The sequence below is a fragment of the Capra hircus genome, chromosome 14 (assembly GCF_001704415.2).
Source record: "Capra hircus breed San Clemente chromosome 14, ASM170441v1, whole genome shotgun sequence".
NCBI lineage: Eukaryota > Metazoa > Chordata > Mammalia > Artiodactyla > Bovidae > Capra > Capra hircus.
The window spans coordinates 16107722-16130668 of NC_030821.1; the positions used below are offsets into that span (position 1 = coordinate 16107722).

Consider the following 22947-nt stretch of genomic DNA (forward strand, 5'->3'; position numbering starts at 1 on the left):
TAATTAAACTTGAGTGGTATTGGAGAAGACTCTTGAGAGTCCCTTGGACTACAAGGAGATCAAACCAGTCAATCCTAAAAGAAATCAGTTCTGAATATTCATTGGAAGGACTGATGTTGAAGCCGAAACTCTAATACTTTGGCCACCTGATGCGAAGAACTGACACATTGGAAAAGACCCTGATGCTGGGGATTGAAGTCAGGAGGAAAAGGGGACGACAGAGGATGAGATGGTTGGATGGCATCACCAACTTGATGGACATGAGTTTGAGCAAGCTCTGGGAATTGGTGATGGACAGGGAAGCATGGCGTGCTACAGTCCATGGCATCGCAAAGAGTTGAACATGACTGAGCAACTGAACTGAAGTAAACTGGAAATATTAATATTTTTTGTGAAACAGCCTGCCTGTATTCATTAGGCAGATTTTATTAAGTGTGAGTCACCAGTTTTTTAGGTTAAAATAAGTCAGAGATCATCTGTTTAATTCGCTGGTTTTCAAACCAGATTCTACTCTACCAAGGGTTGTATCTGATCAGCCAGGGGATAATATGCTGGATGGGAAAATATGACATGTCCAATTTATGTGAATATTTGAGAGAAAACACTTTTATAAAGCCTGGCACATACTTAGTGCTCATTGAAGTTTTGACTAAAATGGCTATGAAAACAAAAACTGTGACTGTTAGGAATAGATGTAAAATTCACATGAATGTTAAAGGTAAGAGTTAAAATTCCTGCTGGAAGCTATTTTAAACTAAATCCTCAGGCTTCATAAGGATGTATTCTATATTCATTCTCTTCTGGCATCAGAACTGTTTGAGAATCCTTGCTAGTTCAATCTGCTCATTTTCTACTGTCGAACCTAAGCTCAGAGATAGGATTTCTGGTTCCTGAATTTGGTGTGCCAGCCCAGGGCTCCCAGGTAGTGGTGTGTTTCACTGAGTAAGTTCTGATTCAAGCATGTGGACTAAACTGTTTTGTAGGATAATTTTGAATGGTTCTTCATACAGTCTGATCTGAATCAAGACCTTCACGAGTCAACGAGTTCTGCAGAGCTCCGTTTACTTACTACGTACTTTTAAGTTTGGAAAATATTTTGGAGTGTAGATCAAGTTGTTTTTCATGTAAGTGAAAACAGAATGGAGTGAGAAAGTAAAATGAGATACATTTCTGTTACTTCATTTTTTGTTTAAGAGTAAGAGTTACCATTAACTGAGCCCTTAGTTTATGCAGAGCCCCATGCATTGTGATGGGTACATTACCTTACAACCATTTGTAGATTATTCCCATTTATAGAAAGGGAGACCGAAGCTCAAAGAGGGAAAATAATTTTCCTAAGATTATATGACTAAAAAGTGTTAAGGAAGATATTTGAATCCAGGTCTTTCTCACTCTGAAGTAAAGGCTCTTAAACACTCTGCCACATAGATTACTCTTGATTTTGTATGAAGTATTGAATTGCAAAGAAGATAAGTGAATTTAATCCAGTGGCACTCATCGGGTGTGGTGCAAATCCTGATGTGAATTTTGAAAGTTTGTCCAGGTGGTAAGCATAGTGATTGGGGTAACACTGCTGCCATTTACTAGACAGGGGTCAGGGATGTTAGCCGTCCTGCAGTGTACGATACCTGACTCTGCTTTGTGTAAAGTAGTGGCTGCGTGGATTTAATATGCACTGAATTTTCTAGGAATACAATAAAAAGGCAAGAGTGAACTTTACTTTTTATTTTTTTTATTTTTGAACTTTAAAAATAAGATTTGTACTTTACCAAAGAGTGTTTACAAATTTAGGGAACCATGTCGCCAGTGGCATTACTGCCCTGTCGAACAGGTACTAGTATACACCTGTATCTCTCTGCCTTTGTAGCTGTTGCGGGCATGTAATTCTATGTATAGGTATGAGTAAAGGCTAGTATTAAAACATTTAAATGCTTGGAGAACAGCTTGGTTGTGGCTGCACTGAGCTTCCCAGCCTCCAAGTGTCTCCTTCCTGCAGGACCCTTCCCTCCCTACAGTCAGCAAGGAAAGAGTTAATGACTGCTGTGTGGGGGCTTCTAGGACCCCGCTCCAGCTCTACAGATCATGCCCATGCCTCTGTTGGCGCCTGTATCTGTGATTATCCCCCTTAGTTAAACACCTCTATTTCACAATGTCATCTAGTTATGTGAAATACTTAAATATAGGAAATAAATATTATTTTAATTACTTTTGGGCGTCCCTTGTGGCTCAGCTGGTAAAGAATCTGCCTGCAATGTGGAGACCTGGGTTCGATCCCTGGGTTGGGAAGATCTCCTAGAGAAGGGAAAGGCTACCCACTCCAGTATTCTGACCTGGAGAATTCCATGAACTGTATGGTCCATGGGGTTGCAACGAGTCAGACACAACTGAGCGACTTTCACTTCACTAATTACTTTTAGTTCTCCCCTACATCACACTGAGGGCACATATTGTAGAACTTGTTTTGATAAAAGTTATGTGTCTAGTAGGTTATGTAATTAATGAATTTTATTTAAAAATAGAAGACAGGTGTTTCAAGCTCTTCAGTAAAAGAAAGGAGGCATTGAGTTTGAGAGCTGAGAACCACTGTGGAGTCAAGCTCCACTAAGTTTTTGTCCCTTTGTCTTCTTACTTTAAATTGAAATCTTTTGCAGTTCTAAATTAAAGGTACAGCTGGCCTCATCTCAGTAGTAGAAATGAAAATGTTAGTAATTTGTGTTCAGTTTTTGGTGAGGGTATCATATTGGAATAGTGTATTTCGGTTTTCATTGATTCAAGTGACTCTTGTTTCACTTAATTTTGATAAACTGTTTTAGCTAATTAAAATTTTTTTTACAAGGGCATAGGGATCTTATCTTCATTTTTCATCCTGCCAGCAAACTTTATGCAGTGTCAACCCTGGTACATGATTCGGTTATTTGACAGTACAACACAGTTATTTTTTTCCGTTGAATTAAGAATTTTTGGTGTTAATACTAGTCCCTCTGGTTATAAATCCCTGCTGTAGATCAGTATCATAGTAACTTTTTTTAAAAGTTTGTTTGTTTTTTTAAAATGTGGACCATTTTTAAAGTCTTTATTAAATGTGTTACAGTGTTGCTTCTGTTTTTATGTTTTGGTCTTTTGGCCATGTGACATCTTAGCTCCCCAACCAGGATCAAACCTGCGCCTCCTCCGCTGGAAGGCCAAGTCTTAACTACTGGATCACCAGGGAAGTCCCCTATGATAACATTTTGGTATCATTAACCCACCTATAATAAATGGAGATGTATTATGTTGAAGATTCAAATTCTAAGTCACATGAACATTTATTCATTAAATTTATTTTTATTTTTGAAATTTATTTCAAAATTTATTACTTTTCTTTCCAGAAATGTCTAATGCAAAAGAAAGAAAACATGCAAAGAAAATGAGAAACCAGCCCACCAATGTGACTTTATCCTCTGGCTTTGTGGCTGACAGTGGTGTAAAGCACCATAATGGAGGTGGAAAACCTTTCCAGTCTCAAAAAGGTAAGATACACATGGTACTCGCTACACACACTTCCCTATGGATCAGATTGCTTTTGTCAGCGCCTTTTAGTAATCCTTATCTAAATGATGGAGGAGCTAGATTAAAAATAGATACAATTGACCCTCATTATTTGCAAGCTTTGTATTTGCAAATTCTCCTAGGTGCTAAATTTGTAACCCCAAGCTTAATCCTCATGGCACTTTGGTGGTCATGCCAAGAGTGGGAAAATTTTTGATTGACCTGATGCAGGTATTTCCAGTGGAGTTCCCGGTGCTGTCCTGTTTGACCTTCTTACCAGAGGAAGGATTCTGATGGGGCAGGGCCATGTAGTGTAAGAAACTCCTGCTGGCACAGGGGTTCGAATGCCGATTGTGCAGCGGCCCCAGGCAGGTCACTTAACACTTCTGAGCTTCATTTTCACTTTGGAAAAAAAAGGAAAGGCTGAGTTGTTCTCACGATTCAAGACCGTAATCTCTGTGATATATGTAACACACATACATGTGTGGACACGTACATGTTTTCTCTCGGAGCAAGGGCTCAGTGTTCACTTGTTGACTGTTGGCTGTGACTTTCTAGAACATAGCGACTGGGAATAATGAAAACTGGCTGTACGTATTTTAGAGCTGATATATTTTATCTGTACCTTAACCGTTTATTAAATGACACTGGTATGTTTCTCAAAAGAAATACAGTGCCTTTATCATGTCTGCATTTAACTTTTGTACTGATTTTAGAAATCTTATAAGGCGATGTGAAGGGGATAGCTGTTTATTAGTCAGCAACAGGAAATAGAATAGATTGAGATGCAACACTGATGCCCAACAGGCCGGGTGAGAAGCCTTAACACATATCTCATTCATATCTCACAACGACAGACTTTGCAACATGTTTCATGATTATAGGGGCTTAATAATTGTCACCACAATGGAAATAAGCAGGAATGCAGTGAAATTCTCCACTGATCTTTCCCTGTGTTTACAGAGAGGGATTTGATGATATCTTAAAGTCAGAATGGTTTGAATGCCCAGGCATATGTATAGAAATTGCCTTTATTTCTTTCTTAGCATAGCAGCTATCTATTGAGTGTACCAGAGCATTGAGATGAAAGACCAAATATGCACAATCAAGTGAACTGTAGTATTTAAGGGAACTTGGGTATAAAATTCACATTGCAGTATTTCTATAGAAAAAATTTCCCTTGTATCTGTTATATCCAAGGTTCTTCTGTGTGTCACAGGGACATGGTTAGCTAGCATGCCGCCTCCTAGCTGTGTGACCTTGGGCAAGTCAGTTCACCTCCCCACCTGGGAGCCCTCCTCCTGCAGAGGAGGACAGGAATCGCTACCTTACAGGGGGGTTATAGGACTGAAATCCCCATCAGTGTTGTCACCCAACACTCTCATCCTTATCTCTGATAAAAGTGACCTGTTTCTTCTTGTTTTCTTTTTGAAAACACACTAGAGTCTCATCCTGGAACTTCCCGACAGCGGCAGACCAGAACGACTCACCGTCCGCTGCCCGAGTCTGATGCAAAGGAGCAGCCTTCCTCCAGGGTAACCTTTAGAAAAAAGGGAGGATGGAAAGCAGGTCCCGAGGGCACTTCTCAGGAGATTCCCAAGTATATAACCGGTAGGTGTTTGTAGGGAAGTCAAGCATGATTGGACGGTGAGCTCTGTTTCTCCTGCAGCCAGATTTCTAGTGCCCTCTGGTAGCTCAGTTGGTAAGGAATCTGCCTGCAATGCAGGAGACCCCGGTTTGATTCCTGGGTCTGGAAGATCCTCTGGAGAAGGGATAGGCTACCCACTCCAGTATTCTTGGGCTTCCCTGGTGGCTCAGCTGGTAAAGAATCCGCCCGCAGTACTGGAGACATGGGTTGGGAAGATCCCCTGGAGGAGTGACAGGGTATCCGCTCCAGTATTCTGGCCTGGAGAATTCCATGGACTGTGTAGTCCATGGGGTCTCAGAGTCGGACACGACTGAGAGACTTTCACTTCAGGCGTGTCTCACCTGCAGCCTGGACTCACTGCCTGGGCCTGTGTGCTCTCCCCCCGCCTCTCTCGCCATCTTCTTAGAGGTCCTGATTTGTCTTTTTTGTCTTACAGTTGTTGTTGGCACCACCCCCTCCTTGTTAAAAAATATAAAATGCCATCCATACTCTTCAGCACGCATCTCCAAAGATAAAACCAAATTTAGTGCAGTCTGAGGGCAGCCAAGGCCTGTAAGATCCTGTCTCCAGGCCCTTTGTTGCCTCGTTCCCTGATGCCCCCTTGTTCCCTGATGCCCCCTCGTTCCCCCTCACCCCCACTACCTCATAACCCTGTATTCTTATGGTCTTTATGCCTTCCTGGAGGAATTCACTTCAGTGTCTCCAGCACTTTGTTTATTCTTTAGGAAAAAAAGAGTCTATTTTTTAATAAAACTAAAAATAATTATGGTTATATATTTGTAAAAAAGCAGAGACTGTTAAGGAAGAAAACCCTTGGAATCAAAACTAAGATTTTATTTTTTCTTTATTTTCTGGTGGGATTATTATACTTAAGAATGGTTGTGATTATATTGCATATAGCCCTCTGTTTTAAAAAGAAAACCTTTTAAGCTTATTTTTTAAACTTTTTTTTCTGATTAGGAAAGTAGAACTGAATCCTTGCAGAAAACTTGAAAAATATAAGTTGAAGGACAGTTTCCCAATCATGAAATACAGAAATAACTACTATTGGTGTTAATCTGTTAGGGGGTTAGGGTAGTGGATGAATTGTAAGCTCGTGTATTTAAACATCTTTCTGAAATCTACCAGGAAAACTCATATTGATTCATATTCATGAATCAAACTCATATTCATTCACTACTCATACTGATTCAAGATGAGTTTTTAAATGGCATTGCTATTTCCTTTGCCAGCTTCTACTTTTGCTCAAGCCCGAGCTGCTGAAATCAGTGCCATGTTGAAAGCAGTGACCCAGAAGTCTTCTAATTCGCTGGTTTTCCAGACTCTGCCACGGCACATGCGACGAAGAGCCATGAGCCACAATGTCAAACGCCTTCCTCGGCGGTTACGGGAGATTGCCCAGAAAGAGGTATGAGAGTCCCTTAATGTAAATGTTTAGGTTAGTGGTTCTTTAAAGAAATTGAGAAGTATTAGTCTAACAGAATTTATTAAAATGAAAACTAAGAAACAGCATACTCATTTTGCATATTTTTTGGTTTATCATTATCTTTCCCCCTTTCACTCCATACCCCCCAAATTAGCAGGCTGCTGGATACTATAGCTACTTTTAAATATAGCATTTGAAACCTCTCTCTCTTTATGATGTTAAACAGTTGGTGTTCCCTAGTCAGATTTAAAATAAATTTTGACCTTCTTACCAGATAAGTAATTTAGCTCTGCACTTTGGAATGTGACCAGTCTAGAGCTGGAAGGTTAAAAGATTGCCTTTGTCTTTTTTAAAATTGAAAACTTGAACTTGGATTTAATTTTTGTTCAAGTCCTGTTGTTTTTGGCTTTACCAAAATTCTTGGTTTGGTCATTCTATGATTGTCCAAGCACCTTATGTCTTCATTAATTGATTCAGAATTTCTTTGTCAAGTGCTGTCTAGGTACTGGCATGGTGCTGGTGGTGGGGTTAGAGTCCATTAAGGTAAAATCTTCTTAAGGGGCCCACACACTAATGGAGAAGAGTTTTTCCCACAGGACTTTAGCTTAGCTATGGAAGAGGAAGAGTGAAAACTAAACAGGAATTTTGTACTTTCTAGATTTCATGAGAAGTCTGTTTCCTTATGAAAGCATTTAGCATTTGTCTTCCAGTACTTAAGTGATGTGAATTGTGTAGGTTTTCCCCACTTTTATATTTTTGGTCGTTAGTTTGGGGTTTAATTATGATCTTAGAGGTTAAAAAAACTAGAAAGAGAACAACGAAGAGCTAGCATCTGATTTATTCTTTCTTCCTGTCTGATATTGTTAGCCACACATCAATTTGACTTACTATGTTGAACATTTTGTAAATATTCTAATCTTCCCAGGCCCCAGAGTTTGCCCAGTTCATGAGTGATAGAACTGAGCTTCCTTCCTAGGTTTGCCTTTTCCTAAAATCTTCATTCTTTCTGTGACCTCCTCTACTTTCGTTGGAAAAAAAATCACCAAATTAAAAAATTGCACAAACTAATGGAGTCCTAAGGTATTTCACTTCACCTAAAATTAGCTCTTTGAATTCCTAACACTTAACTTTGTTTTGAGATGGTCACAAACAGGGATCTGCCTGTCTTCTTGAAACTATAGGCAGAGAAAGCTGTTCATCAGAAAAAAGAACACTCAAAAAATAAGTGCCATAAAGCTCGACGATGTCACATAAACCGCATACTGGAGTTTAACCGGAGACAAAAGAAGAACAAATGGCTGGAAACTCACATCTGGCACGCGAAGCGGTTTCACATGGTCAAGAGGTGGGGCTACTGCCTGGGAGAGAGGCCGACAGTCAAGAGCCACAGAGCCTGCTACCGGGCCATGACGAGCCGCTGCCTCCTCCAGGTAGGCTTCCAGAGCCAGCGGCCGCTCAGTGCGCTCCCCTCTGTTTCTGTTTAGACTCTTCCCCACCCTTTTGAAAGAGTTCGTGGTAGGCCAAAGCCCTATCTAAGATGATGTATTTTAAAAATAATTACTGGGCGAGAACCATTTTGCTAGATGCTGGAGTTGAAGCAGCCTCAAGTTTTGGGGGGAGACTGACAGTCAGATAATTAGCCTAACATTCAGTTTTGTTGTAAAGGAAAACTGTGCAATGCTATGAATATTCATAACGGGAAGAGGAGTGCTTCGCCACGCAAGTGATGTCTGAGCCGAGCTCTAAGGGCTAAGAAATTGCCAGAGTGGGGAAGGCAGCAGGCAGCCAGATAGGGAAGGATCGAAATAAACGCACTGTGACAAAGACGAAGAGAGTGAGAGCAGGGCTAACGTTAGGGTGAGAGTAGTTCTGGAGAAATAAGTAGAAACCAGAGCCCGCGGGGTCTTGTTGGTCGTGCTCCAGGCTGATTCAGCACTGATTCATTTAGCAGTCATTTGCCACCATAGATATTTGAGAACCGTCTCTGCTGGGAAGTGTGTTTTAAAGTCTTTGAGAGGACAGTTGAGTTTGGAGCTGATCTTAGAGCTGCGTAATAGTCTTTGTCTTGGCTGTCCTAGCTCCTCCACCCTAGCAGCCTGCCCCAGTCCCCCCAGCTCCGCGTGAAATCGCTTCCTCTCTTTTTCAGTACATGTTTAGCAATCTGTGGGCTTCCCCGGTAGCTCAGACGGAAAAGCGTCTGCCTACAATGCGGGAGACCCAGGTTCGATCCCTGGGTTGGGAAGATCCCCTGGAGAAGGGAATGGCAACCCACTCCAGTATTCTTCCCTGGGAAATCCCATGGACTGAGGATCCTGGTAGTCGCAAAAGACCCCAGTCCATGGGGTCGCAAAGAGTCGGACAGGACTGAGCGACTTCACTTAGCAATCTGTTCTTTGCAGAGGGCCTTTCAATGGCAGGATGGCCTCGACCAACTTTAGAAAGCTGTTCGTATTAGCATCCTCTGATACCTCTTGAGAGCAATATAGCAGAATAATCAGTACAAGAACCTGAAAAAAATCTGTGGTAAAAGAGACCTAACGTCAGATTTGCCATTTTATTTTTAATTCTGCATTTCCATGATACTTATTACTTAGGTCTTAAGTAGATTCACATTGTTGTGTGACTGTCATTACCATCCGTCTCTAGGACTTGTTCGTCTCCTCAAGCTGAAATCCTGCATCCTTTAAACACTGAAGTCCCCATTCCTGTCTCACCCTGGTCTCTGTCAGCTACCATTCTACTTTTTATCTTTATAACTTATAAGTTGACCACTATAGGTGCCTCACATAAGTAGAATCATATGATACTTGTATTTTTGAGACTGGCTTATTTCCCTTAGCATGATGTCTTCAAGGTTCATCCATGTTGTATCATGTGTCAGAATTTCCCTATTTTTAAGGCGGAATGATATTCCGTTGTATTTTATACCACGTTGTGTTTATCCATTCATCATCCATCCATTCATCCATCCATCAACGTTGAGCCACTCTTGGGTGGTCTCCACTTCTTGGCTGTCTCGAGTAATGCCGCTGTGGACGTGGTGTACAAACATCCCTGCAGCTCTTTGCTCTCAGTTCTTTTGGGTACATGCCCCGGAGTGGAACTGCTGGATCATGCGGTAGTTCCTGGTTTAATTTTTTGAGGAACCATCATACTGTTTTCTGCAGAGGCTCTACCATTTTACATGCCCATCAACAGGTTCTGCACATCCTCACCACACCTGGTGTTAGCTGGTTTTTTTTTTTTTTTTTTTTTTTGATAATTGCCATCCTAATGGGTATAAGTAAAACACAGGGACCTCTTAAGAGCCTTTGATTTGAAGACTCAGTAGCAGAAATCATGGATTAGAGTCAAATTCTTCATTTTACATTGCGGATCTGGGATTTGGAGTGATCAAGTGACTTGCCTAGGGCCACACATGTTGCTGGCGACCTACCTAGCTCTTGGAAGCCGACTCCCCTGGCCCATGCTTTCTCCACTACCATCACTCAGATTGTAAGGCAGACATAGTTACTCCTCATTTGGGGCAGAATTTTTGCTGAGGTTATCCCATACTTTCTTTCTGCCCTAAGTAATAAAAATAATAGCTGGTAATAAATATTTTTGAATACTTAATGTCTGTTTTAGTACTTTATGTATGTTTACTCACTCAATCCTTACAGCAACAGCGTGGGGTAAGTGTTTACTATTATTTCCATTTTACAAACGAGGAAGCTGAAGTACAGAGAAGTTGGGCAGTTTACCCACAGCTGTACAGCTAATGAGTGGTGAAGCTGGGATTTGAGCCCAGGTAGTCTGGCTCCAGAGTTCCATGCTCTTAACCATCATTCTCTGCTGTCAGCCAGTTGTACACACTCTGCCACCGACAGCTGGGAGTGGATCACTGTTGCTGGAAGATTTCTGTCAGCACAGATGAACATGAGTTTGTTGCAGCCTTTGCTGTACTTGGCATTTTAGTTTCCATGTGTACTGGATTTGCTTACAGGACCTGTGGCAGAGGGGTTAGCCTGGGGGTCAGTGAGCCTGACTCATGCCAGCTTCTCCACTTTCTGATGATATGACTGTTCAAGTAGCAGTCTCTGTCTCCATGTCCTCACCCAGCAAATAAGTTAATGCTGGCATCTGATCATCAGGTGTTGGGAAGATTAAATGACAGTCCAGTAAGGAGTTAACCCCACGCTGGCACTCAATAACCTTTCAGTAACTATTAACCATTATTATGTGTTTAACATAATTGATGTTATTAGCTCAGTCTGAGCTCTCTTCATCCTGTTTAAATCGCTAAGGCTTTATTCTCATCACTCACACTTTTCCTTGTACTTTGCTTAGTCAGAGTTGGATACTGTGTTTCATACTGAGCAGGGGCTGGGGCTTCCCTGGTGCTCCAGTGGCTAAGGCTCCATGTGCCCAAGGCAGGGGGCCTGGGTTTGATGCCTGGTCAGGAAACTAGATCCTTCATGTCAACAGCTAGGATCCAGAGCAGCCAAATAAACAATATTAAACAAGCAAAAGAGAGAGACTGAGCAGGGGAGAAATGTGGGATAAATTGCCTCATGTGTCTTTAGGCTGAGTGCTGAGTAATCCTGAGGCCCTAAGTTAGCTAACCAAAGTGAGCGTCCTTAACATAATTTTGCTGAATTTATTACAGTCTTGCTTATTCTACTTTGATTTTTCACTTTAGGTAGATTTTGGGGAGGGATAATCCTTAAAGGCAGTAGTTTTTACATACCACTTGGAATTATTTGTGAATATAGGATAAAACATATATCTCCGTTCTGAAAAGTAAAACACTACCACTTACATTTTAAATAGAAATTCAAGTATTTAATTGTATCTCCCTCTTTTTACAGGATTTATCCTACTACTGTTGTTTGGAGTTAGAGGGCAAAGAGGAAGAAATACTCAAAGCACTTTCTTCAATGTGTAGCATAGACACAGGTAAACTTGTTTCAAAGCTGAGTCCTGTTTAAGTCTGTATATTTATTCACTTCATGAACAAGTGTCTGCTGTAAGCATTTTGGCATTTAAACAGGCTTTACGGAGATAGTTCTTATTCCTAACGAGTATATTCTTATAAGGAAAGCTTGGGGTAGCTTTTAAATCATTTCTAACATACTAAGTATAAAGTGAGGAAATCATTATTCTGATGCAGTAAATCTAGATAGGAAGAAACTCAAAATTCATTAAATCATTTTCTCAACAAATTTTTATTGAGAACTTATCATGTGCCAGGGTTTGATCTAAGCAACGACCAAAACTAAAACCTCATCTGTTATGAAGATAGACAGTAAATGATCTTGGAATTTTGTTTTTCTTTATCTCAGGATTGACTTTTGCCGCGGTCCACTGTTTGTCTGGAAAGTGCCAAGGGAGTGTCATGCTTTACCGGGCAAACAAGTATCCCCTAGAAATGCTGGGCCCTGTGACATTTATGTGGAAGGCCCAGGGGACCCCTGGTGACACTGCTGAGAGCAGGCAGTTGTGGATCTGGCTTCATCCAGCTCTTAAACAGGTATAATCCTTGACATTATTTCTCATCACTCATTCAGTGTATTCTTGATTACTGTTAGAAATGAGTGCTACAGAAATTTAAATAGTGTGAAAGTTTGACTGATTGCTTGGTATTGGAATATAGGGAGGATAGTTATGTTAGTATTAATAAGTGAAGCAAATCTTGACCTGACTTTTGGTAAGGCCAGAGTAGGAGTAGAGATGAAACCAGTCTTACACAAATGGCTTGAGATGGTGCCCTGGACTAGTGCTTCCATTATCCTTAACTGGTTCATTGGTATTCATGTGCTTGTTGGAGCCAGTTTGATGATGAGAATCAGTTTTGAGTGATTCTGACAATTTTTTAATACTGCGTTTAGCTTAGCTTCCCTCTATTAATGCTCTCATTGCTTTTATACAGTAGACTGTAAATTTTCTCCAAATTCATCTTTAGACTAGTTTAAAAAAAAAATTTGGTCAGAGTAGTCATGTTGTTTTCATGAATCTTGGACATTTAGGAGTTCTTTTTTTTTGTTCTGTGTGTCAAGCACTACTCAGAGGAATCAAAAAAGCTTTTCAGGGGAATCAAAAAAGCTTTTTGACGATTTTAAATTTAGCTTCATTTGTGTGACATAAGAATATAAATTTTTACAGGTAGAAAAAATAAACTAAGCCAACTTAAACTTGTATTTAAATTCAGAGCTTAAAATGTTTGAATGTGTCCTTAGGATATCTTAGAGGAGATAAAAGCAGTGTGCCAGTGTATGGAACCTACCAAGGCAACTGTCCAGACCCCAGATCCCCTTCTGACACCGTCTCAAGAGAAAAGCCAGGTTGACCTGCCTGAAGAAAAAGTCGGCAAGAAAAGAAAACGGAAAGATGATGGGGAAAATGCTCAACCAGTTAAAAAAGTCATCGGTGATGGAACTAGAGATCCACTTCAACCATATTCTTGGCTCTCTCCAGCCACAGGCATCGTGATCCGGTATGGGCTGAACCTACTCTGAATCTACTGAGCATTTTCAGTGAAGCCGTGCTTTGTTTTTGTCAGTGAGACAGACATTATATGCAGTATAAAGCCCTTCTCTTTCTTTCAGTGATTTGTCTATGGAGATGAACAGATTCCGGCTGATCGGTCCTCTCTCTCACTCCATCTTAACTGAGGCACTCAAAGCTGCTTCCATCCACACCGTAAGAGTAAACCTGATTGCATTGCTGTATTCTGGTCAGGCCCTCCTTAGCAAATTTGCAAAACCTAACGTATAATTTCAGAGAAGGCAATGGCAACCCACTCCAGTATTCTTGCCTGGAGAATCCCAGGGACAGAGGAGCCTTAGTGGGCTGCCGTCTATAGGGGTCGCACAGAGTTGGACACAACTGAAGTGACTTAGTAGCAGCAGCAACATATAATATGGCAGCATTTGTGGCCATAGCTTATACTTGTTTGTTTGCCTAGTTATGCTGATTATCAAAGACTTTATCTTTCACTTCTCCTAGAATAGCAAATCTAAGTGAATGTAGCAAGTAAACTGATTCTTATTTAAATACAGACTGCTCCTGCAGCTTCTGAATTTTGTAAAGGGTCTTAACTTCTGCTATAGGTAAGTAGGTAACAGGGAGCTGCCCCTAAAATCCCTGAAAGTATATGCCAGGTTTTTTTGTTTGTCTTTGTGTGATGCATATTCTCTGGGGCTCATGTTCAGGATGGTCTCTAGCAAGTTGAGAGCAATGTGTCAAATGCACCTCTGTTCAGTAGAACTTTCTGCAAGGATGCTGTTTCTCTGTGCTGTCCAGTTTGGGAGCCACCAGCCCCAGGTAGCTACTGAGTGGCTCGTGTGGCTGAGGCAGTGAATTGGTACTTTCACTTATTTCAGTGATGAACAGGTAAATTCACAGCTCTCTGTGTCATGTGACCACCATACTGATTGCGCAGGTCTGGAGAGTAGAGAGTAGATGAGGAATCAGACTCACATGTGAACACTTTGGGTTCAGATTTGGTCTGTTTTCCTGTATCAGTGCTTCTCAGTGTCCATGCCTCTCGCAGATTGGACATGTCTGATACGGTGGTAGAGCCCATCAGAGTTTGAGCTGTTGGAAGACAGATAAAGTTTAAAAACCAAAGGCGACCTCTCTCTCTTCACTGTTTCCACACTAGTCTCAACCACTGTCGTCTCTGGCCTGGGTCCTGAAGCAGCTTCTCAACTTTCTTTCATTGTTCCCATTTTTTGCTCCTTTCTCCACACAGGAGGCAAAGTGATACTTTAGCAATTTTTTTTTTTTTCAAAGGAAACTGAAGTGTAATTTTCTTTTTTTTTTTTAAATTAATTAATTTTTAACTTTTTGCTGCACTGGGTCTTCGTTACTATGTGGGCTTTTTCTCTAGTTGCAATGAGCAGGGACTACTCTCTAGTTATGGTGCAAAGACTTGTCACTGCAGTGACTTCTCTCGTTGCAGAGCACACGTTCTCAAGCACACAGGCTTCAGTAGTTGTGCACAGGCTTAGTTGCCCCAAGGCATGTGAATCTTCCCAGACCAGAGATCAAACCCATGTTCCCTGCATTGGCAAGCAGACTCTTAACCACTAGACCACCAGGGTAGTCCCATTTAAATAATTTATGCTCATCGTGCTACTTCCTGATTAAAAGTTTTTGGATAGCTTCTCACTGTATGTGAGAAAAAAAAATCCAGACCCTTAATTTGACTGGTAATCTTGTGCCTCCATGCCTATCTGGCCTTATCTCTTCTCACCTTCTGTGCTTCAGCCACACTGGCTTCTTCCAGTGGTTCCAGGTTCTAGAATATGTCAGATCTCACGCCCCTTTGAGACTGTCTGAATTTTCTGTCTCTACCCCTCTTCTTGGCTGAGTCTAAAGGTCTCAACATCTATATCATTTTCCTCTAGAATTCTTTCCTGATCTCCAAGTTCAGTTAAACCCTTGTTGTCGTTTTCATTCCGTCTTTCGCTGTTCCTCAGTTTTTACGTCTAGATTTGTTTGCATGTCTTTGTGATGTCCGTGTCTCAAGACTCTGAGCTTCATGCTGGCAGGCTCGGGGCAGTCCTTTTTTGCCCCAGGCTTAGGGCAGTGCCTGGCTCTGACTAGGCATTCCACGCTAGCTAGTAACTTGCAGAGGGAGGATTCGAACCTGCAAAGTTTGGTTCCAGGGTCTGTACTTTGAACCACGTGCTACCTGAGTTTCTGTGAGGTAAAGGGCTCAATGTATTAATATTATAGGTTAGACTCTGTAGGGGAACATCCCCCTTCAGCACTGAACCGCAGCTGTAAAGTTCTCTTCTCGGGCATGCGTATGGTACTCGAAGTGCTGTTTGAAACCTCAGTTCCTAGTTCTGTTCAGAAAAAAAGGCAAGTAAAATAACAGTATTTCTTGAAATTTCTAAAAGTACTATAGTAGTAATGTCTTCCTTTGCTGAAGATTTCTTCAAAAGGGGTTTTGTGTTGGTTTTTCTTCAGCGGGGAGAGTTTTATTGCTTAGTCTGGCGATGAGGTTGGTAGTGTTGGGAGAGGAGCAATGAGCAAGGTCTCTCGTGTTGGCGCTGTGCTCCAGAGACCACAGGCGTGTGGTAAGTTAGGTAGCCTCTCAGAAAACCGCAGATATTCTTCTTAGTATATGAAATCTTGAGAGAAGTATAGTCCTGCCGCCTTGTCTTTGATTAGAAGAGTCATTAGTCTGATGTGACAATTTCCCTGGTTCCTCTCCAAAAGCATTCGTTCTAAGAAATGAGGATGAAAGGATGGAGGCCACTAGCACAAACATTTTAACCAAAATTTAAAGCCTGATCCACTGTTTGGTGAATAGGAGTTGTTGTTTTCTAGGAGGGAGAGGACACAGAGAAGACACCTCACCGTTGGTGGATTGAAACCTGCAAGAATCCTGATAGTGTTTCCCTTCATCGCAGACAAGAAGCCATTTTTGAATTGTTGGGAGGTATACTGGGGAATGGGGCTTCCCAGGTGGCGCTAGTGGTAAAGAACCCGCCTGCCAGTGCAGGAGATGTGAGAGATGCGGGTTCGATCCCTGGGTCGGGAAGATCCCCCGGAGGAGGGCACGGCAACCCATTGCAGTATTCTTCCCTGGAGACTCCCCTGGACAGAGGAGCCTGGCGGGCTACAGTCCATAGGGTCACAAAGAATCGGACACAACTGAAGTAACTTAGCACTCAGCATGCATACAGGGGAACACTGGGTTGTACTGGGAAAGAAGGGAGGAGTGGGAACTGGGTTAAAAGAGCATCTTGCAGCTGAGCTACCTCAATGTAATGGTGCTTTTTACTTTGAAACTGTTAAAATACAACAAGAAGCACAAATGAGATGTTAGTATTTTAAATAAATAACTGGTATTCTGTTACTATAGGTAAAAGCATATACCAGCTACTAAACTGAAATCTTACTTACCCGCACGTGATTGCATGTGTGTAAAGCTCCTGTAGTTATTGCTAGGAACATACATGTTCATGTTGTAAAATGACCTGTTATGTTAACTTAATGTTTTTGGTAAGAAACTTCACTCTTTATGAATGTTAATTTATTCTCTGAAAGTATCATTGGGAAGATAAAAGGGAATGTCTGTCTTTACAAAATCAGCCCAAGATGAAAATATCATTAGAAACATTTGAAAATGGAAGCAAAATATGTATGTATTTGTGAATAATTTCCTGTTTGCGTCTTGTTTTGTTACTAAAGGAATAACATCACCAGCAGAAATTCCAGCAGGTACTATTCTGGGACTGACAGTTGGTGACCCACGAATAAATCTGCCTCAAAAAAGGTCCAAAGTTTTGCCCAATCCAGAAAAATGCCAAGGTAAAGTTCCTGAGACAACCCTCGTTTTCCTTAACAACTGTTCTGACTAGTCAGTCCCAGTAGAAGAATTCCATCAGTGACAACTTCTGCAGTAACTTTATCTGTAGAAAATTTCAGGCCATCTTTTTACCTGCCTACCTTTTCAAGGTGATCATGATAAAAGGAAGTGTTATATCAGGAAGTATCTTTAGCTGTAAATGTGTAGCCTGATCCTCATGTTCATTTTTCCCGCTGAGTTCTCTATTTTCAATATCTAGTAAAAACCTGCCTCTGCAAACGGGCTTCTCTGAAAATGCCTGGCTTTTCAGGATTTTAATTGTGAGGAAGGGACCCGCACCCGCAGCTGGCCTTGTGCTCTTTGGGAGCCTCTGTCTGACCATACAGATGACCCAGGTTCGAATCCTGGCAAGGCCATCCCAGGTGCTGAAGGGTAAGAGGTCTCGGCTTAGACTCAGTAGCATGGCCTGCGGGAGTTTCTTCCAGGTGATGTGGTTGGGGGTGGGTGGGGGCTGGCTAAAATCTCAGTCTGATCTGCACAATTGTGATAATGCCTCAGTGTGTTTACTGTCATTTAAGCCCAATTAATTGGAAGAATAGTTAAAATCAGTCTGTCAGTTTTTGGAGAAAAGATACTGGTGTGCGTAGTAACAACTTGAGATTTGGGTTTTTTTTAACCTTCACAAGTAGGTAGATAGCTTATTGAGGGGGCACTACAATACTCTGCCAGAACCTTAACGTGAAAGGTGGATTAGTTGAAAGAGGAGTTTAAGATATATAGGTAAGTTAGTTAATTAGAGAGTCTAACACTTTAATCAGTGAATTGTTGGCTCTTTATTTTCTTGTTTATAGCAGTATGGTTGGGTACAACCGTAAAAGTTACAGCATCTACTACACTGATAATTGTTGACTGTCAGAATGATCTCAGAACTGCAGTTAGTTTGTCTACTTAGTTTGTCTTGCTGCCTTAAATCCTTTTCTGGAATAATTTTTTAAAATTCCTATTGGGGTATAGATTTACAATGTTATATTAGTTTTAGGTGTACGGCAAAGTGAATTTGTTATTCATATACATTCAGTTCAGTTAAGTCACTCAATTGTGTCCAACTTTTTACGACCCCATGGACTGCAACACGCTGCATACATATACGTATATCCATTGTTTTTAAGATTCTTTTCCCATATAGGCCATTACAGAATATTGCATAGAGTACCCTTTGCTATACAGTAGGTCCATATTAGTTATCTATTTTATATACAGTAGTGTGTATGTGACGATCCCAGTCTCCCAATTTATTCCCCCCTTCTTTCCCCCCAACCCCATAACCATAAATTTATTTTCTACATTTGTAACTACTTCTGTTTTGTAGATAAGTTCTTTTGTGGCCTTTTTTTTGAGATTCCACACATAAGCTATGTCATATAATATTTGTCTTTCTCTGTCTTACTTCACTTAGTATGACTGTACCTAGGTCGATCCATGTTGTCGTAAATGGCGTTATTTTGTTCTTTTTGATGGCTGAGTAATATTCCCTTTATATATGTACCAAATCTTCTTTATCCATTCCTCTGTTGATGGACATTTAGGTTGCTTCCATGTCTTAGGTATTGTAAATAGTGCTGCAGTAATATTGGGGTGCATGTATCTGTTTGAATTATGATTTTCTTTGGATATATGCTCAGGAATGGGATTGCCTGATCGTATTGTCACTCTATTTTCAGTTTTGTAAGGAATCTTCATACTCTTCTCCATAGTGTCTATACCAGTTTTGGGAAAAGGCAGTAATGTATTAAATTCTTTCGAAGGCTTTCATTGTTCATTTGCTAAGTTGTGTTCGACTCTTTGAGACCCCGTGGACTGCAGCACTCCAGGCTTCCCTGTCCTTTACCATCTCTCGGAGTTTGCTCAAACTCATGTCCATTGAGTCAGTGATGCCCCCCTACTATCTCATCCTCTGTCGCCCCCTTCTCCTCCTGCCCTCAATCTTTCCCAGCATCAGGGTCTTTTCCAATGAGTTGGCTCTTTGCATCAGGTAGCCAAAGTATTGGAGGTTCAGCTTCAGCATAAGTCCTTCCAAGGAATATTCAGTGTTGATTTCCTTTAGGATTGACTAGTTTGATCTCCTTGCTTCTTAGGGAACTCTCAGAAGTCTTCTCCAGCACCACAGTTCAAAAGCATCAGTTCTTTAGTGCTCAGCCTTTTTTATGCTTCAACTCTCACATCCGTATATGGCTACAGGAAAAACCATAGCTTTGACTATACGAACATTTGTCAGCAAAGTGATGTCTCTGTTTTTGAACATGCTGTCTAGGTTTGTCATAGCTTTTTTCCAAGGAGCAAGCATCTTTTAACTTCATGGCTGCAGTCACCATCCGCAGTGATTCTGGAGCCCAAGAAAATAAAATCTGTCACTGTTTTCACTTTTTCCCTCTTCTATTTGCCATGAAGTGATGGGACTGGATGCCATGATCTTTAGTTTGTTGAATGTTGAGTTTCAAGCCAGCTTTTTCACTCTCTTATTTCACTCTCATCAAGAGGCTCTTTAGTTCCTCTTCACTTTCTGCCATTAGAGTGGTATGATCTTAATATAAATCAGTTCAGAGAAAATTAAAGTCTATCTTGAAAAAACATTACAAAGTGATAACCAAGATAAATCCAGTTACCATCTGTCATCATTCAGATTTATTTCAGTATCATTGGCTATATCCTCTGTCCTGTACATTGCATCCCCATGACTTATTTATTTTAAACTGGAAGTTCGTGTCTTTTAATCTCTCTCAACTATTTCATTCATCCCTCCACAGCTCTCCCCTCTGGCAACCACCAGTTTGTTCTCTGTATCTGTGACTGCTTCTGTCTTAGTTTTTCAGATTCCGCATACTGGTGATATCTCATCTGGTATTTGACTTTCTCTGTCTGGCTTGTTTCACTTAGCACAGTATCCTCCAAGTCCATTCATGTTGTTGGAAATGGCAAAATTTCCTTCTTTTTTATGGCTGAGTAGAATTCCATTGTATATACACCGCATCTTCTTTAACTGTTCACCTGCTGATGGACCCTCAGGTTGCTTCCATACCTTGGCTATTGTAAACAATGATGCAGCGAGCATAGGGCTGCACATACCTTTTCAATTCAGTGTTTTTATTTTCTTTGAAAACGTACCCCAAAACGGAATTGCTGGATTGTGTGGTAGTTTGATTTTGGGTTTTTTTGAGGAAGCTCCCTTCCGTTTTACATAGTGGCTGCACCAGTTGACATTCCTGCCAACAGGGTATGAGGATTCCCTTCTCTCCACATCCTTGCAAGGTCGGTGTCTGCAGGAGGACTCCCAGTTGCCTCCTGTCTTTCTGGGAAGTAAAGGCTCTTTTCAGACTGCTTCCTTGGTTCTGGTTCTTGGAGCATATAGATTTTGTGTGCACCCTTTTAGAGTGGGGTCTGTGTTTCCTGAAGTCCTCCAGCTGTCCTGTAGTCAAGCCCAGCTGGCCTTCAAAGCCGGTTGTTCTATGAGCTCGTCCTCTCCATACAGCTCCCCCAGGCTAGGGAACCTGATGTGGAGCTTGGGCCCTTTGCTCTTTTGGGAAAACTCTGCAACTGTGATTCTCCTCCTGTATTTTGTGGGTCACCTACCCCATCCGCCTACCCTGGGGAGTGTGTGGCTTGACTACACCAGGTTTCTACCTCTCCTCTCCAGTTCCTTATTTTCTTCAGCCGTAGGAAGTCTTTTCTGCTAGTCTTCAAGATGTTCTTGTACGTAGTTGCTCTGTAAACAGTTGTAATTGTGCTGTGCCCATATGAGTTAGTGAGTTCAGGGTCTTCTGAACCATCTTGACCACCAATCTCACAGTCTCACTGCATCACAGCTGCAGAGTCACTTCCAACTTTTTTTTTTTATTCTTTCAGCCATCAGACCCACGTGGGTATGTTCTATTGAGTGATCTTTTGTGTTGGCATTTTAGGACCTTAGCCTAAACTCATGAATTGTCTGGTTTTTTTTTCTTTTTTTTCCTTCTAATTCTTCAGTCCAACAAAATAAAATCTGAAAGATGTTTTTCCCCCTGGTGTTTAAATAATTTCATATAGGATATCTCTTCTATCAATATACATGTTTATAACTGAAATGATTCCCCCCACCCCTTCCCCACTGGAGTACTTTTTGGCTGGTGTGGCTCATTTAAAGGGGTGAAACAACATAGTTCACAGAAAATATATTCATTTGAAAGGAATAAGAGCAATACATTTTACAGAAAGGGAATTCACTCAGTTCAATAAAAATAGGGTCATTAGAGACTTGAAATAAAAGGACAGAAAAAAAGGATGGTATCTATTTGCTCAGGACTTTTGGGTCAGGGATGATATAAAGAGCCCTGAAGCCTGTAGTTAAAATGTAACTTGTGCAATCAGAGTGTATGATCAAGAAGTGGTTCTTTGCCTCTGCAGTGATGCCTAGAATTTGATTATCTTTCCCGTGGAATCAGGCAGTTATTTCGAGGCAATTTAATGTAATATTTGCATCTTATACACTAAAAATAAATGTCAAGTAAGTTTAGGAGTCTGCGCTGTTTCACAGATTATGAAACCAACTGTAAGAATAACACTTTCAAGTAAATAAATTCCTCTAGAGAAGTAAATGCCTGTAGAATATTTTCCGCTAACAGAAGGTCCCCTAGCATCGTTTAGAATTTGACCGTTACTGACCTAAATTAAAGAATGTGGTTTAAGGCTATTTCTTTTCCCTCTTAGATAATGAGAAAGTTAGACAGCTGCTTCTGGAGGGTGTGCCCGTGGAGTGTTCACATAGCTTTCTCTGGAACCAAGATATCTGTAAGAGTGTCACAGAGAATAAAATCTCGGATCAGGTAACTAATGGTAAAGTCATGAAAACAGGTTGAAATTCATCACTCTAGAGACCATGAAAGTTATTTCATACTTTATAGATGCCCATAGACTTCCTTTTATTTTTAGACTTTTGATCCCTTTACTTAGTGATATCAACAATGATTCTTTTCTCTGTTTTAGACAAGAATAATCTTTAGAAAAGATTCATACAAAGACTTTTTCTTGAAAATGATAATCCTGTGGTTTAAATATGTTTTTTATTCATTATTTTTTCCCCTTATATGTTCTCTGTCTGTAATCTCACCATGATTGAGCTCCTGCCAGCACCAGGAATTGTATTCAGTGATGGGGCAAATGCCTAGGATACGGTTGAAGTACAGAGTATGAAGGAAGCCCAAAGAATGGGTACTGAGCCTGGACTAGGGAAACTGGGGAAAGCTTCCCAGATGGAGAAGCCTGTATTTGAGCTAACTCTTAGGTGGATGGTCGGAATTAACCAGACTTCTTAGGGCTAGGGGCCAGGAGCCAAGGCTACAGTGGAGAAAGGATTGTCTGAGTTGAGAGGAAGGGCAAGGGCCCAGGCCAAAACCAGGGTGACCTGTTCAGGAATCTTTAAGCAGATCAGCATCTTGGAGTTAAGGGTGAGGCAGGAGATGGAACTGAAGAGATTAAGATGGGGATCGAGGGTAAAAGACCTTGAGGCATCTTTGGATTTGGACTGAAGAGTAGGGGCCACTGACGATTTTAAACTCGGCCATGACGTGATTAGATTTCACTCTGGCAGTGTTGTGGAGACTAGGGATGGGGAAAAGGCGGCCCGAGGAGCTGGAGAGAGGACGCGTGGTTGGATGGCCTTGAAAGAGATCCTTAAAATAGTCCAGATGCCACGGTGGGGGCCTGAAGTGTGGCAGTGCCGCTGGGGTGGAGGGGCTGGGGTTTGGAACATACACCTGGGAAGTAAAACTGGCAAGACTCAGTGAGATGGGACGTGAGAAGGGAGAAGCCTTGTGGGTTAGCTTCCAGCAGTCTAGCTTGGATTTAAGAGCTCAGCTGGAAGAGAGCCAGAGCCAGGTCTGACTTGTCGCTCCTGTCTTCCCAAGTGCGAGCAAAGTGCCTGGTGTGTCACAAGTGCTCAGGGAGTACTTGAATGAACGAGTGAATGAATGAACAGTAAATATTTGAAAGGATGAGTGAATGAAC

At 41.3% G+C, this 22947-nt stretch overlaps 1 protein-coding gene across 1 annotated transcript in view; it reads left to right on the forward strand.

Annotated features, from left to right (window-relative positions):
• The window catches only part of POP1 (POP1 homolog, ribonuclease P/MRP subunit), a 34806-nt gene that overhangs the window by 2839 nt on the left and 9020 nt on the right, over positions 1–22947 (forward strand). The window contains exons 2-12 of the mRNA XM_018058275.1: positions 3369–3509; positions 4972–5139; positions 6409–6584; positions 7784–8032; positions 11453–11540; positions 11927–12114; positions 12821–13077; positions 13190–13283; positions 15927–16038; positions 16794–16913; positions 21652–21767. Of these exons, the coding sequence (XP_017913764.1) occupies positions 3371–3509; positions 4972–5139; positions 6409–6584; positions 7784–8032; positions 11453–11540; positions 11927–12114; positions 12821–13077; positions 13190–13283; positions 15927–16038; positions 16794–16913; positions 21652–21767 (1707 nt within the window). The 5' untranslated portion in view covers positions 3369–3370. The remainder of the gene's footprint in view (positions 1–3368; positions 3510–4971; positions 5140–6408; positions 6585–7783; positions 8033–11452; positions 11541–11926; positions 12115–12820; positions 13078–13189; positions 13284–15926; positions 16039–16793; positions 16914–21651; positions 21768–22947) is intronic.